Genomic DNA, 14,780 nt, shown 5'->3' with positions numbered 1-14,780 from the left:
TGTGCGCTCTAATTCATGTGTCTTTTATAATGACCTGCATGCTGCAGATAAAAGTAATGAATCTCAGCAATTGATTGTACCGCTGTTACTGCACACGCTCAAATTAAAGAGCAGGAGAGAGAGAACGAGAGAGCTATACAGACAAGAGTGTTCTAAATAAAGATCCACAGATCATGTGACTGAAAGCTTTTGGTTTTTGTTGTAGCTCTAATAGTGGGTGGAAATAACACGCTATACTGCAATATGCAGTACCCATAGAAAAGAAGCACCATGATATGTATTTCATATGTCATAATTCAGTTGCATATCTTAGACCACATTGAGATTAAATTAATAACAATTTGAGATGGCTTCTGTGTCTCAGACAGATTTTTCTGTCTAAATAAGATTATTTCACAATATTGGTTTAGCTGTATTTTTTAATAAAATAAATGCAAAGCATAAGAGATAATGTGAAACCAGAATGCAATGTAAATTGTTTTGGATAAAAGCAACTATGTAAATAAGTTCTGTGTTTTCATTTGACATCTGTTTGTCCCTATATTATTCTATCTTTTTATACCTCTCCATTTTTCTGTCTCTTTCTTAGTCTCCAGCAGATCGCTGTAAGAAGATCCACGCAGGTGACGAAGTCATCCAGGTGAACCATCAGACAGTGGTGAGTGTCAGTCTCTCATCAGTCACTTACTCTGTTTGCCTCATTTATTCTTCTATTTTATCATCCATACATCCATCTATCAATTTTGTTCCCTATATATATGTAAGTTTCACTTGATATTCAACAACAGTTGGCCCTTTCCTTTCTGTTTGTGAATTATGGAACTAAAAATGGGCTACATTTGAATTTGAGGGCTTTAATGTGTCCTTGTTAAAGCACCAAGAGCTTTAAAACATATTGCTAGATGTATTTTTAGCTCATTTCTGACTAAGGCAACTATATTCCAATTTGACTGAATTCACAATGCTGATTGAGTGTGTTATGCTTTAGACTGCGGATCTGAGTGAGACTGGAGAGTGTTTTTAAAGGGCATAAGAGGCTGTAAATGTAATGAAGGGAAGTGTGTTTTTAAGGATGGTCGAATTTGAGAGATTTCTGTGCGTGCATATGGAGTGTGTCAATAGGTACTCCAATGATCATACCCTGTGGAGTTCCCTTTTCTGCGTACATCTGTGTACAATTAATTGCGCATGGAGTTTAGCTTGTCAAATCAATTCTGTTTGAAATGTCTTCCTTAGTGTTTGATGTGCATAAGGTGCTGAATAATTTGTTGAATCTTTGAATTGTATTCTCAAGTGGGGCATGTTTTATGAAGTTAAGGAATCTGCAGGCAGCTAAATGTTCCCTCTTCATCATCTCTGATCACAATGACGTTGATATTTAGATTTAAGATGGTCTTTGCATGATGTTTTTTACGTCAAGGCATCAGAATTCAACTTTTTTTCTTGTTTGTGTTAAGTCATCTTGTCGCTATGGGGAGGGAGGCTGAGCTTGTTTTGTGATGAAACATCAGCAACACTATGGTCTCATTAATCCTCATGTAATTAGACTGTTGTCACCTTCATAATTGGATAAAAGCGCTTCTAATGTGTGATAAGCGATACGAATTCGGCTTGTAGCAAAAAACACAAAGACAAATAATTACCATGACAATACTCAAGAACAACCTCAACGGGTGTTAAAGAATGGTGCATTGTGGGAGCTACTTGATATGTCACCTCAGTGATAGTATCTGTATGCTATGGGATCAGGTCTGAATGTCCAGCCCATCTCAGTGTGTGCGTGTGTGTGTGTGTGTGTGTGTGTGTGTGTGTGTGTGTATTGTGGTTATTTCTGTTTGTTGAAGAACATGGTAAGTGTAAACTGTGTGTGGGTCATGTTTTGCCTACATTGTGGATACTCAATATCCCCATAAGTATATAAAAGGATAGTAAAACCTCAAACCAGCCAACAGTAAACTGCTTAATAAACATAATAAATTATGTCTTTATGACATTCGGAAAATGCAGAAAGGTTTCTGTGAGGGTAAGGCTAGGAGATAGAAAGTATCATTAGCTCAGGATAACTATAATAAATCAAAAGTTTCCACTATGATAGAAAAAAAAAGTTTGAATGTGTGTGTATTACTTAATTTCACCTCTTTTCATAGACTAACATTGTAGTGATTAATGAGGATTTATTATAAAGGTAATCCTTTCTGTTGCATATCAAATAAAAAAAAACTATCTGAACTAACAGCAGAATTGTTTATTGTGATTATTCATAAATAATTAAGTTAATTATTGAACATCAAACATTGAACTTCTTTTATCACAGTGTTTTAAACTTTTTGATGCCACAGATCCCCAAATATATTTATGATTCCCTTTTGAGGGACCACTTCATGTAATATAATAGCAATTCTATTTTTAATGTTTAAAGACCTTTTTATTTTATTTTATTTTAACCCCTGTTTTATATTGTTGCTTTTGTCACTGTAATAAGCCACTTGAGTCAGTGATGATGTACAATTATTTTTATCATGGTTAAGTGGCCTTGTATTATCTAACAGTACATCTTAACCATAGTAAAAGCAATTGTGGTACACTGCACAGCCTTATTACTTTACTAAACTGTGAAATGTTATGAATCTATGTAGTTTAATAATTCATCAGTAATGTAAACATCTTTAAAAATGTAGAGTTTGCATATAGTGTGTCACATTATTTTAGAGCTGCCTCCAGCTATTAGCTTCACTTGCTGGCTCAGTAAGCATTTTCATAACAGAGTAACATAAATATTTCAACAATAAAAAGGAGTCAGTGTATATACTTCATGTTTATCTTTTATTATCTTTCATTTTTTAATGTCTAATAAAATATGGCCAGTAATTGTCATTTAAAATTTTTCTCCACAATAGGCATTTAGTTCATTTTTCATGCTTCAGAATTCATGATTACACATAATTTATGAAGAACCAAAGGCTCAAATAATGGCATTTTACCGGGAATGTCAAGTTCTACCGCAGATTTTAATGTGGAATCAATTAAATGATTAGCACACATCACGCCTCATTAGTGTACACTCATTTCACATCGTAAACTTATTCAACATGTACTGTGTGTCAGGAAGTGTATGTGTGTGTGATATGTAGTAATAGTATATTCTCTCCATATTTACTGGATATAGGGAGACGTGTGTTAGGATTTCCTGGCAGTTCCTTGTCAGGTGATGTCTCTGTGTGGCGTTCTTGTCGAGTCTGTGTATGTTGACCCTGTGTTTGTTGCTGTAGGTGGGCTGGCAGTTGAAAAACTTGGTAAGCTCTCTGCGAGGGGACCCTGCCGGTGTGACATTGACCCTGAAAAAGCGTCCCCAGAGCACGCTTACCTCCGCCCCAGCCCTACTAAAGAACATGAGATGGAAGCCCCTGGCCCTCCAGGTAGGATTCAGATCGCCCTGTCCCAAAAGCTTCATCGTTTTGGGCTGCACTTTCCCCCTTTATCTGCCACCTGCTCCCTGGTCTCATCTTATATAGGGAACTGACACCTCTAACTCCATTTTCCATAATGCACTTGCTTTACATTCAAACGTCCAACTTCTGACTGAAAATAGTTTATTTTGTATAAATAACAGGAATGTTGGATATCCGAGTTGCCTTAGTGGGTCTTACGGTGCTTATTAAGTCATTTGCAGTAACATCACTAACCTGCCTTAGAAGTGTTGCGAAAGTGAGCAAGCCAATGATCTTGCCAGCGAGAGCAGATTAGCTTTAATCGGCTTTCCGTGAAGGATTCAAGTTTGGTTCTAGACTTGGTGTGACTCTAGACTAAACTTTTAGCTGTTTTCCCCAAGCAGATCTGTGTACATCTCCATCTTGGCGGCTGTCATCTCACATGCTCATTTCACTGATTATATACACATGCCTCTTTGTGCATGTCATGTCTGTGCAGTCTGTGTCACAACCCCTGTTCCAAGACATTCAGCTCACTGGAGACACTAATCACACGTCTATAGTCTTTGAAGCCATTGTGTTCTCTGGAGATGCTGCAAATGTTTCCATAGGCTCCCACTTATGTCAAAGCATCATGACCCAGAGATCCCAGTGTACTGTTTCTATCCCTCGCCCTTGTGAATCTCTGCAGATATCAGTGTCTTGGTCACATCCTGGAATAGAGATCCATTATTACATTTAGTTGTCCTCTCAGACATTTTACCAGCTCATAGTAGATGTGAACTTTGATCTTTAATCAAATGATCTTGCCTGCCCAGCAGCCAGTCGTTCCCAGGAGTCCCACCAGCAGCTCGGCCACGCCCACGAGCACTATCAGCACACCCTCCAAGCGTGATAGCTCCGCCCTCCAAGACCTGTATATCCCGCCTCCTCCATCTGAGCCATACATACCAAGGTAAGTGGTCTTAAAAAGCCAATGGTTGTGACATCAATGTTGCGTTTTGTGAATGATCTGTTTTTGCAGAATTAATTTTAAATATCAGTAGTTGCCTTTCAATACTTCACTCGTACTGCGTCGAAGATGCTTATGGGAAAAACTCCTTTTTTCTCCTGAACTGAAGCCTTCGGGGCTTCTCTCCAGGGCAGTGGATGAGCTGGGTCTGGAATGGTCTCCTCCAGAGGAACCATTTCGTAGCCGTCTGGATGAATGGTTTCTACCGGGGCGCCAGCAAGCCTCTCGTCAGAGAACCGCCCCGTTCTTCCCGGAGGTCCACGACGAGCTTACAAAATCATGGCGGGCCCCCTACGCGGCGCGCTTGCGTACTTCATCTTCATCTGCCCTCACCTCGATTGACGCCGCTGAAGAGAGAGGATACAAGCGATTGCCACCGCTGGATGAGTCTGTGGCCACGCATCTCTGCCCGCCCACAGCTATTGGATGGAAAGCCAAGGCCAACCATCCGTCCAAACCCAAGGAGCTTTCGCGGGGTGCACAACGAGAACGCTCACGTTCTTCGTGCCAAAGTAGAAAATCTGCTGTTGAAGGGAGCTATAGAAGTCATTTCCCCAGCGCACCGCGACTCAGGGTTTTACAGCCATTATTTCTAGTTACCAAGAAGGATGGCGGGCTGCACCCCATCCACGATTTAAGACATCTGAACCGTGCCCTCATGAGACGGCGCTTCGGAATGATCACGTTGAAACAAATCCTCTCACAAATACGCTCAGGGGATTGGTTCTTTTCCCTGTTACCTCGACGACTGACTAGTTCTAGCTCAGTCAGAGGGGGAGGCATTGAGTTACAGAACTTTGCTCCTCAGCCATCTGGAATGCCTGGGGCTCAGGGGGAATTTTTGCCAAGAGTTCGCTGTCCCCCAGCCAACGGATATCGTTTCTGGAACAGTGTTATACTCCGTTATGATGAGGGTAACAATGGTGAATGAGCGCGCCGCGGCTCTACAGCGACTCACGGCCTGTTTCAAAATAACGTCACACGCCCTTATAGCAGGCCAGTCGGTGGGCAGAAACGACTTTGTCATCCGGTTTATGAGAGGTGCCAGAAGGCTTACCCGCCTTGCCCTCCCACTGTCCCTTCATGGGACCTGCCCACGGTACTGAGAGCCCTAAAGAGGGCCCCCTTTGAACCGCTGCAGTCCATAGGCCTTAAGGCCCTGTCGCTAAAGACCGCTCTGCTGTTGGCACTAGCGTCTGTTAAGCGTGTAGGCAATTTGCAAGCACTCTCGATAAGCCCTTATTGTCTAGAATTTTGGGCCTAACGACTCGAAGGTCGTCCTGAAACCAAGGCATGGTTATGTACCAAAGGTGTTCTCCACACCTTTCAGAGCACAAGTGGTCACTCTCTCTGCATTACAAAACACAGAGGACGATCGAGAGCTGAATCTGCTTTGCCCAGTGAGGGCACTAAAAGTCTACATGGAGCGTTCTGCGCCGATAAGGCATTCAGAGCAGCTCTTCATATGTTTTGGAAACCACGCCAGAGGGTTACCGGTCTCAAAGCAAAGGCTTTCGAAGTGGATTGTGGACGTAGCCTTTTCTTCTTTGGGCCTGCAAAGCCCAATTGGAGTAAGAGCCCATTCGACTAGAGCAGTGTCTTTGTCCTGGGTATGGTCTAGTGGTGTGACTATCGCAGAAATTTGTGCGGCGGCTGGTTGGAACTCGCAGTCCACATTTGTTAGATTTTATAATCTAGACGTCCTGGCACTTCATGCTAGGGTACTTTCTGTGTAAAGGTCACCTTTTTGTTCCTCATTTGCATGCTCTTGGCCATTCTTTGCCCAAGACTCAAACTCTGCTCGTATGCACTCGGTCCCTTTGGTACTGAGGCGATACGAACACGGGATGATCAGGCTAGGCCAGACGTAACCTCATTGAGCTTATTCTACTCCTAGTTGCTATTGTCATATCTTGGTATCACAGATCAAGTATGATTGCGTTGGTCGTCCCCCCTTCTTAGCATGGCGTGATTGAACTGGGTTCCCATTAGCATCTTCGACGCAGTACAAGTGAAGTATTGAAAGGGAACGAACTCGGTTACTAATGTAACCTCAGTTCCCTGAAATACGGGAACGAGTACTGCGTTCCTTGAAATGACTATTTTTATTCCTTGAAATGAATATTTTTATTAACACATTTAATTGATAAAAAATTACAGTCAAAGATTTTTAAAATTTTTAACAATATTACAAAATGTATGTTTCAAATAAATTTTCACTTTTTATTCCACAAAAATGTTAAGCAGCACAACTGTTTTCAACATTGATAGTAATATAAAATAGTTTTCTTGTGCCCCAAATCATGATTTCTAAAGAATCATGTGACACGGAAGAAATTCAGCTAAGCCATCACAGGAATAAGTAACATTTTAATATATATTAATACAGATATATGTTTTAATACATACAGTAAAATCTAAATACATATTGTTATGCTGTGTTTTTAGAGATGAAAAAAGCGGTCTCCTGGGTGAAGGCGGGGTACCTGTTGCAAAAGGGTCAGAATCACCAAACTCATTCCTGGATCAAGAGTACAGACGACGATTTCCTCTCATGGAAGAAGAAGCCGTTCTTTACTGCTACGAGTACGACCCCAACCATGGACCCACAACGTCCCGTCGAGACAGCACACCCACTTACGGTACACAAACAAACACAGACACAAACTGTTTTGTCTATGAGCACATTTCTGTACAAGCTTAGATGGTACATCAGGGTTATTCATTCTTTTAGCATGGACATGTGGTTCTTCCTTTCTGCACACCATAAAATGATTAGTTATTTTTTGCTAGCTTTTAAAGCAGATGCCCGAGAGACTTAATATTGACCCACCAACTAATTCAAGGCACAGACCAAACTTCTATGAACATCTGCTGATTATAAAACAGCACATAATGACAAAAAACACTATTTACTCCAATTATGTTGCATAACTAAGTTTAGTTAGATCCAGCTAAAGAACTGGTTTTGGAAGCTTCTGCTTATATAAATTATTTCTGTAAAGTATCCTACATATTTTGCAGTTCTGTGTGATTGTATGTTTCTTGATGGTTTGTAAAGAGAGTATGTCTATAACAAGTATCCTGCATATGGGAGTTGGTTTCAGATTTTCTGTAATTAAACTCCAGGGAGCTGGGCTGCACTTTGTTGTGAATGTGTGTTTTTTTGTGTGTGTGTGTGTGTGTGTGTGTGTGTAGCATTATATCCAGAATCAAAGAACACAGCTCTAGTCGTCAAATGCCAACATGAGCCTCTGCAGTGGCACAGAACTGCTGACACACTCCATGCCCGCTGCTTCCCTAGAAAATGAGAGGACACATGAACTGTGACAGTCTGTCTTACACAAACACACACTCGCACAGACTTACCTTGGCGTCTGTGGAGAAAATGGATTGTGAACTGTCATTTTACTTCTATCTTTCTGTTCCCTGTCTTTACACACACACACACACACACACACACACACACACACACACACACACACACACACACACACACACACACACAAACACTAACACACACACAGAAAGTGATATGTGTATATGTGGATGTCTATGCTTTCAGGTCGTCTGAGGCCCTTCTCTATGCCTGTTGAGTATAACTGGGTTCCTGAATACGAGGACCCAGCTAGAATGAAGAGAGAAGGTCGGAGAGGTGAGTTTGTGTCAGTCACAGTACTGTAAATACACACGGTTATTCTCCTTTTACTCCTCTTTACTCTTAGGTGTGCTGTTTTTCTCTGTTTCTAGGTATTTGACACAATTTTTTAATACAACATCAGGATTTTTGGGTTTAATAACATTATTAGTTAATAAAATGTTATTAAAAACTGTTTTAATAAAAAATGTAAATCTGATTAATTTACAATCAGAATTAAATTCAATTTGATAGATAGCCTTTCATAGACTTTACTCTTCTTATTCATTAAAATTTCATATTGATTCTGTAGTCTGAAATTATCTGAAAATGATCATCATATCACTATATGTATGATGTATTATTCGTTTGTGGGTTTTGCTGACTACCAGAAACTGTCCAAACTCTTTTTGTCATAATTAAGTTTTATTGCTTTGTTTTAAATGGTCCTGCAGTGTGATGAATACATTTTTAACAGTACAAATAATCAGTTCCATTTAATCTCTTCATTAATATGAGTCCATAAAACAGCATGTATAATAAATATTAATGAATTAATTATTATAATTTTTTTATTAAAATAGTATTAGATAGCATGTCCTACTGCAGGGAACTGTTGACACCCCTTGAATCTTTATGCCAGATTCTCTTTCTTGATTTTAACCACCAGAATTATACTGAATCATGAAAAGTGGGTTGTAGTATTAAACCAGTATCAGATGAGCAAAAATGCTGTTATACTACAACATTGTGATATTACTTATATCTGCATGGCCTTGATTACATCAGCAGAAACATTATTACACTTTAATGGAAGATTAGAAATGTAAAGACTTTTTCTTTAGAATATACATTGATGAATTACACAAAATAAACATGAACGTTATGTTTATTTTATTCAAAGTAAAGAATTGTATAAATAATACAATTTGCAAAATTATTATTATTACTTATTTGAGTAAATAGGGTCCATTTGAATGTTTATTTATATGTATATTAAATTACATTTATGCATTTAGCAGACGCTTTTATCCAAAGTGACTTACAGTGCATTCAGGATATCAATTTTTTACCTATCATGTGTTCCCGGGGAATCTAACCCCGCAGTGCTCTACCAATTGAGCTACAGGAACACCAGGGGCGGATTGGCAATCAGGAATACCGGGAACAATCCCGAACGGCCGGTCCATTTCAGGCCGAACCGGCCGGTGGTCAAAAAGTTTTTTTTTTATATATATATGATACGCGAATGGCCAGTCCATTTCAGGCCGAACCGGTCGGTGGTCAAAAAGTTTTTTTTTTTTTATGATACGCTACCCGGCCTGGCCGGCCGCTCAGCTGCAGCGGAACCTGAGCGGAACGCTTGTGTCTGTGTGTGTGTGTGTGTGTGTGTGTAACAGACCGGGCCAAACCAATACTTCCAATCTTGAGGGGGGATACGAGCGGCCCCTCTCACTTAGACTGATCCTTGTTTTTCCTGACATCTGATTGGCTCAAAGGCGCCGATCAAAGGAGTTTACTTTTGGTTAGGTTTGGGTTTATCATTTTTTTACAGTCTATGGTGTGAATGCAACAGAGGCAGACGGTAAAAATGGCGAAAAGAAGGAAAGAAGAGAAAGAAATGGGTGGGGCCGAAAAAATAAGAATGAAAAAGAAAAAAATGTTGGCACAAGAGGCAGCTAAATGCGCCAAATTAACAGACCTTTTTCGCAGTGAAAAGGGTGTAATGGCAGGAGGTGCAGATGAGGAAGGATCCAGCAGCATGGACAGGACAGGTGCACGATTAGTGCAGATAAATAGCGTGAAAAAATAGAACCAGGCCCTTAAAGCAGACACTGTAAACTGTGTCAAAATATATGTTTTCTGACCTTCATCAGCTCCTGTGGCAGATGATGATAGTGAGGACGGAGGATCAGGAGAGAGATGAGAAAGTGTAGAGCCTGCGGTAAGCATAACTACTTTCAAAACACTTAGGCCATGTCATGAGTGTAGATTATTTCCACATCTGCATAGTTGACGATTACCGCAATTCACTAGAAATTTAATAAGAGGCGTTTGTAAACCATGTTTCCCGCCAAAATAAAAGCTTGATGCAGTTTGCGTCAAAATAAAAGATCATGTGCTTATCTCTTTCAAGTATAGAAATTGGTACAACTAATTAAGAAAGTTTCCTTTATTTTTTTGTGCATTTGTTTTACAAAATATGGCTATTACTGTCATTGGATTAATATTATAACTATTTATAGGTGTAATGTAAATAGACACTGTAACTAAAAGAGGTTAGAATTTTTCTTTGTTTAATTTGCACACTGAATATGGGTTCGAGCTTTTAATTTTGAACTCTCAAAGTGCACCAGATTAATGAATTTAACATTAAAATGCACAAAATTTTCTCACGGGGGGGGGGGGGCATGCCCCCGAACCCCCCTAGAAGGACCGAGGACACACCACCATAGTTTTAACAAAAATCCTGTAAGAAACGCTGGTATCTGGCTATGCCAGAGCCGCTTATAGCTTGTTTTAGGATTCACCGCTGTGGAGTATAGTTCAACTGTATTAATAAATATAACATTTTGACTTATTTCATCTGTTAACTCTCACTCGTTCCTATACTCACTCATTACATGGCATTAGTGGTTTTAATGAATAGGAGTTGGTATGCATATAATTAAGGGCGTGCAAAGATGGGTGGTGTTTATGATCATATAGTGGGCCGGTCTGGGCAAAAATGCCCAGGCCGATTTTTTGTCCCAGTCCAGCCCTGAGGAACACTATATATATATATATATATATATATATATATATATATATATATATATATATATATATATATATATATATATATATATATATATATATATATATCCAGAATATCTTCTTTACTTTCAAATGCATCTTCGTTTTCCATCTGTTGATCTTCTTTCTCAGTTTTGGTCTCATTCTGCCTGGATTTCCCTTCATTGTTACTCACTGTTACTGTGTTATTACATTCTCATGGCTCTTATTCAGGATTGATGTTTAGCTGAGCTCTTTTCCATGGATCTAATTCTCCTCGCTGCGCCGTGGTTCTGAACTGCACTGGGCATTGCTGATTACTTCTTGTGGCCACGCTGCATGCAGTGCCAGGATTTAAAAGTGGCAGTCTCTGAGCACCAACACAGAGCCAGTGTGAGCTAGGCCCGAGACCGTCTCAATTGGCTCCTGCTTTAGAAAAACAGTCCAGAACTCCCGACAGAAATAGTTGGACTGCAAGAAGGAGACAGATAATGTCAATGAAGCTCTTTCATCAACATTTTACTTATTGTGTTCATTATTATAAGTTCAGGGTAAAGTTTGGCTGGTTAGTCAATCTTCGTCACTTCCTCATCACCATCTTCATTGAGGCTGCGGGGGCAGCATCTTTTGTTTTGACTCACTCATGTCATGTCTTACTGCTTTCCCACGCTAACGTGTTTGTTTTCTTTCGGTGGTCTCCTCCAGGATTGCTGTTGCCCAAACCCATCTCTTCTCTCTTCTTTGTGGCATTTGTGTTTCTTTATATGTGTGTTTTTGAGCGAGGGGGTGGATGATCACCTGGCTGTGTCTCCTGGCTGCTATTTGATCCCGTTAAGCAGCTCTGTCTATCCGCATTGTGTGGAGATTAGCGCCTTGATAGCTCTCTTATTTCCTTGCTTTTCCGGCTCCCTCTTTTCCTTAAAACTCCGCGGAGAAAATGCTGGAGGTGAGGCTGCCAGATTGTGTTTAGCTGAGAGTAAGAAAGATGGTGAAATTAGAAAGAGGCACTCGAAGGAGATTGCAAGAGTGATGTAGGAAGAAGATTGTGATACGATGCGAGAGTGGAGGGAGGGTCAGAAAGGATAAAGATGTATTAAGGTCAATTACAGCTCGGAAATCTTGGTAATTTGTCATTTCTGGGAAGCAGTGATAGGTTTTTTTTACTGTCAGAATGGGTGTTCTACCAAAGTCATCTTCTGTATTATTGGCAATGCATTCAAAACAAAGAAAATTCATACATTCTGTTTTGGGGCATGCTTTTCAAAAAACTAAGATAAAAGAGAACGGCTGCAGAATTTGAAATTTAATTGTGTTTTTGGGTGGATACATTTAAAATTTTGATTTAAAATAAATAAATAAAAAGACTTGCTGTGCTTTTGTGTAGGGCTGCACAGTACAGCTGCACAGCTGCACATTATGACTATATGCTACTATTACTATTACTACTAATTATTATTATTATTATTAATATTATTTTTATTTATTATTAACTGAATAAAAATATGAAAAAAAAGAAATGTTACATTTGCTGCACAGTTTGACAAATATTATTATTGTTGTTATTATAAAATAATATTATAAAAAATTATAAAAAGTATTATTATTATTATTGAAAAAATATTAATAATAAAAAATTACATTGTTACTGATGGATCATCCAGACTGATATTTTAGCTAATTTAATGAGTTTTATATGGCAGTATATTAATTCTTTTAAACTCAAGAAGTTACAATTAATTAAATAATGATTTATAATGACTCTGCGAGGTTGTGTACCCTGTCTAAATGAACGTATTGTATGCCATTTAAAATCTGCCCCCTCTTCAACTTTTCCATTCTGAGCTATAAAGAAGAGGGAACTTCTTCTGGAAGCATGCTGTTGCCATGGTAACTCTGACAGGAGCTCTCCTGAGTGTTTCACGTCTCATTGGCTGCTGCCGGACAACGGTGGTCATGGGTGTGAGAGAAGGGAAACCCAACAATGGCTGCGGTGGTTTCTAAATGAAAAGACGAGCAAAAATCTGGACTGCTGGGAGCCCGTTGGTTTGGCTCACTAATATGGCTGTGACCAATCGGATTGTTATGCTCATTAGGCAAGAATAAGCCTATAGAGTTTGATTGGATTCGACTGATTTGGGAAAAGTGCACAAGGCTTAAGTAGAGCTAATGATAGACCTCTTATGAGGGAATGAATCATTGTGATTGGCCAACTGAGGTTTAAAGTATTTCGAGAGGGGTTTGGGATGCTTGATTGATGGAATACTGATGCGAGCTTATTCAGTGATTTGACACAGTACAGCCTGGAAAATCGGTGTACTGTTTGAGAAGGACTGGATGTACAAATGTAATTTTGATTTACTGAACATGCCAGACAAAATCTATAATGCCCGATTAACCATAAAAATGGTAACATTGTTGGAAAAAATGCATTTAAAGGAACAGTTGAACAATGAAATTCCTGCCATCATTTACTCACCCTCATTTTTTTCAACCATATTACTTTCTTTTTTGCATGAAACACAAAAGTTTTGAAAGCTTGAGTTGGGACTGTCAGCTACTGTTATTAAAGATATTGTTCTTTCTCCTTCTCAGAAAACACTCTGTTGCGGTATGTAAGTGATGAGAAGGCGGCTGATCTGGCTGGGCGTAGCATGAAGAGAGACACAGGAAAACGTGGCAAGAAGAAGAGCGAAAAGAGCGGGAGTCCCACCCACTACGCGCTCCTCCCGACCCTTCAAATGGAGGTGCTCCGTCAGGAATCCATGAACACGCCTAACCCAGACTCCACCTCTCTTTACCATGTGAGTAGTATGTCTTCTGTTGAAGTCCTCTGAAGGGAGTTGCAGGTAATTTTTTTGCAGCCACCAGAGTTGCAAGAGTTTTTTGCAGGGTTGGACTGTAAATATTTTTGTCTTGTTTTTCAATGTATTTACTAAAATATCCTTTAAAAACATTGTTCAAATGTTTGAGGTCCAGTGGGTCTTTTTTGAGTTTGAGTTTGAAAATTCAGCTTTGCCATCTCAAGAATAAATAACTTTTTAAAATATATTTAAATAGAAAAGTTATTTCGAATTGTACAAATATTTACTGTATTTTGATCAGCAGGGTTGGATCAGGATCAGGCTAAACTCAGAGATTGTGAGGAATATCGCCCAGTGTCTGTGTTCCTTTTATTTTCTGTTGCTCAAACAAAGTAACAAAGAGTCATTCTTCAAGGCCTGGCTGCTTTCATCAGTTTTTTTGCTCGATCAAGGTCTCTGTGATCATTGCAGGTAGAGTCTTACATAACAAGTTTTCATTGAAAGCACCAGGTCATGGTGTGCAGAAGCAGAATGTATAATTACGCCCACATGCTAGGTGAGCATTTGTGTGTGTGTGTGTGTGTGTGTGTGATTGTCTGTGTGCATATAATGAGTGTGTTAGTACTCTACCTTTAGTCAGAGTGTAGGTGTGTGGGAGTTTGTGTCAGCCCTGTGTATACTGTATGTGTATGTGTGTGTGGGTGAGTGGGTTTTTTCAGTGAGACTAGTCGCCCTGTGTGTGAAGTTATTAGGAGTGGAGGTGAGATCTAGCTGTCATTTTTAAGAGGGAATGTGGCAGCCAATGTTCTTGAGCGTGCACACAGACACAGCCATAACCACACACACAAACACCAAGGGAAAACTAATCATCTGGGGAAAAGTGACTTACAGTGGTGTGTCACAGTGTGCATATGGATGCTGAGTAGGCAGATGGTGGCTCTGTGGGGGTGGGCGGGGCTAAGCCTTGTTGTAATCTGTCACAGGGCATGGAGTGACGTGATTGGCCTAGCTCCATCTGAAACAGAACTGTGATTGGCCAAGACTCGACCATGTGCTGTCTTCATGTCAATATGTTGTAGTTGATATCTCCACCAGACCATGAGAAGTGATTATATGTGTTTAGTTTT

General features: G+C 39.7%; 1 protein-coding gene across 19 annotated transcripts in view; it reads left to right on the top strand.

The window, feature by feature from the left end:
• Positions 1–14,780, top strand: part of LOC132116168 (connector enhancer of kinase suppressor of ras 2-like) — a 95,015-nt gene that overhangs the window by 40,684 nt on the left and 39,551 nt on the right. For 9 of the 19 annotated variants that reach the window (XM_059524818.1, XM_059524819.1, XM_059524821.1 and 6 more), the window contains exons 8-13: positions 590–658; positions 3,270–3,416; positions 4,247–4,383; positions 6,889–7,082; positions 8,006–8,095; positions 13,445–13,653. In XM_059524818.1, coding sequence (XP_059380801.1) covers positions 590–658; positions 3,270–3,416; positions 4,247–4,383; positions 6,889–7,082; positions 8,006–8,095; positions 13,445–13,653 — 846 coding nt within the window. The remainder of the gene's footprint in view (positions 1–589; positions 659–3,269; positions 3,417–4,246; positions 4,384–6,888; positions 7,083–8,005; positions 8,096–13,444; positions 13,654–14,780) is intronic. The other 10 variants (XM_059524812.1, XM_059524822.1, XM_059524811.1 and 7 more) reach the window with 3 other exon arrangements.

This window comes from Carassius carassius, chromosome 35 (genome assembly GCF_963082965.1).
Source record: "Carassius carassius chromosome 35, fCarCar2.1, whole genome shotgun sequence".
Lineage (NCBI taxonomy): Eukaryota > Metazoa > Chordata > Actinopteri > Cypriniformes > Cyprinidae > Carassius > Carassius carassius.
Note: the sequence above shows the minus strand (reverse complement) of the source record. Positions and strands in the feature narration are given on the sequence as shown.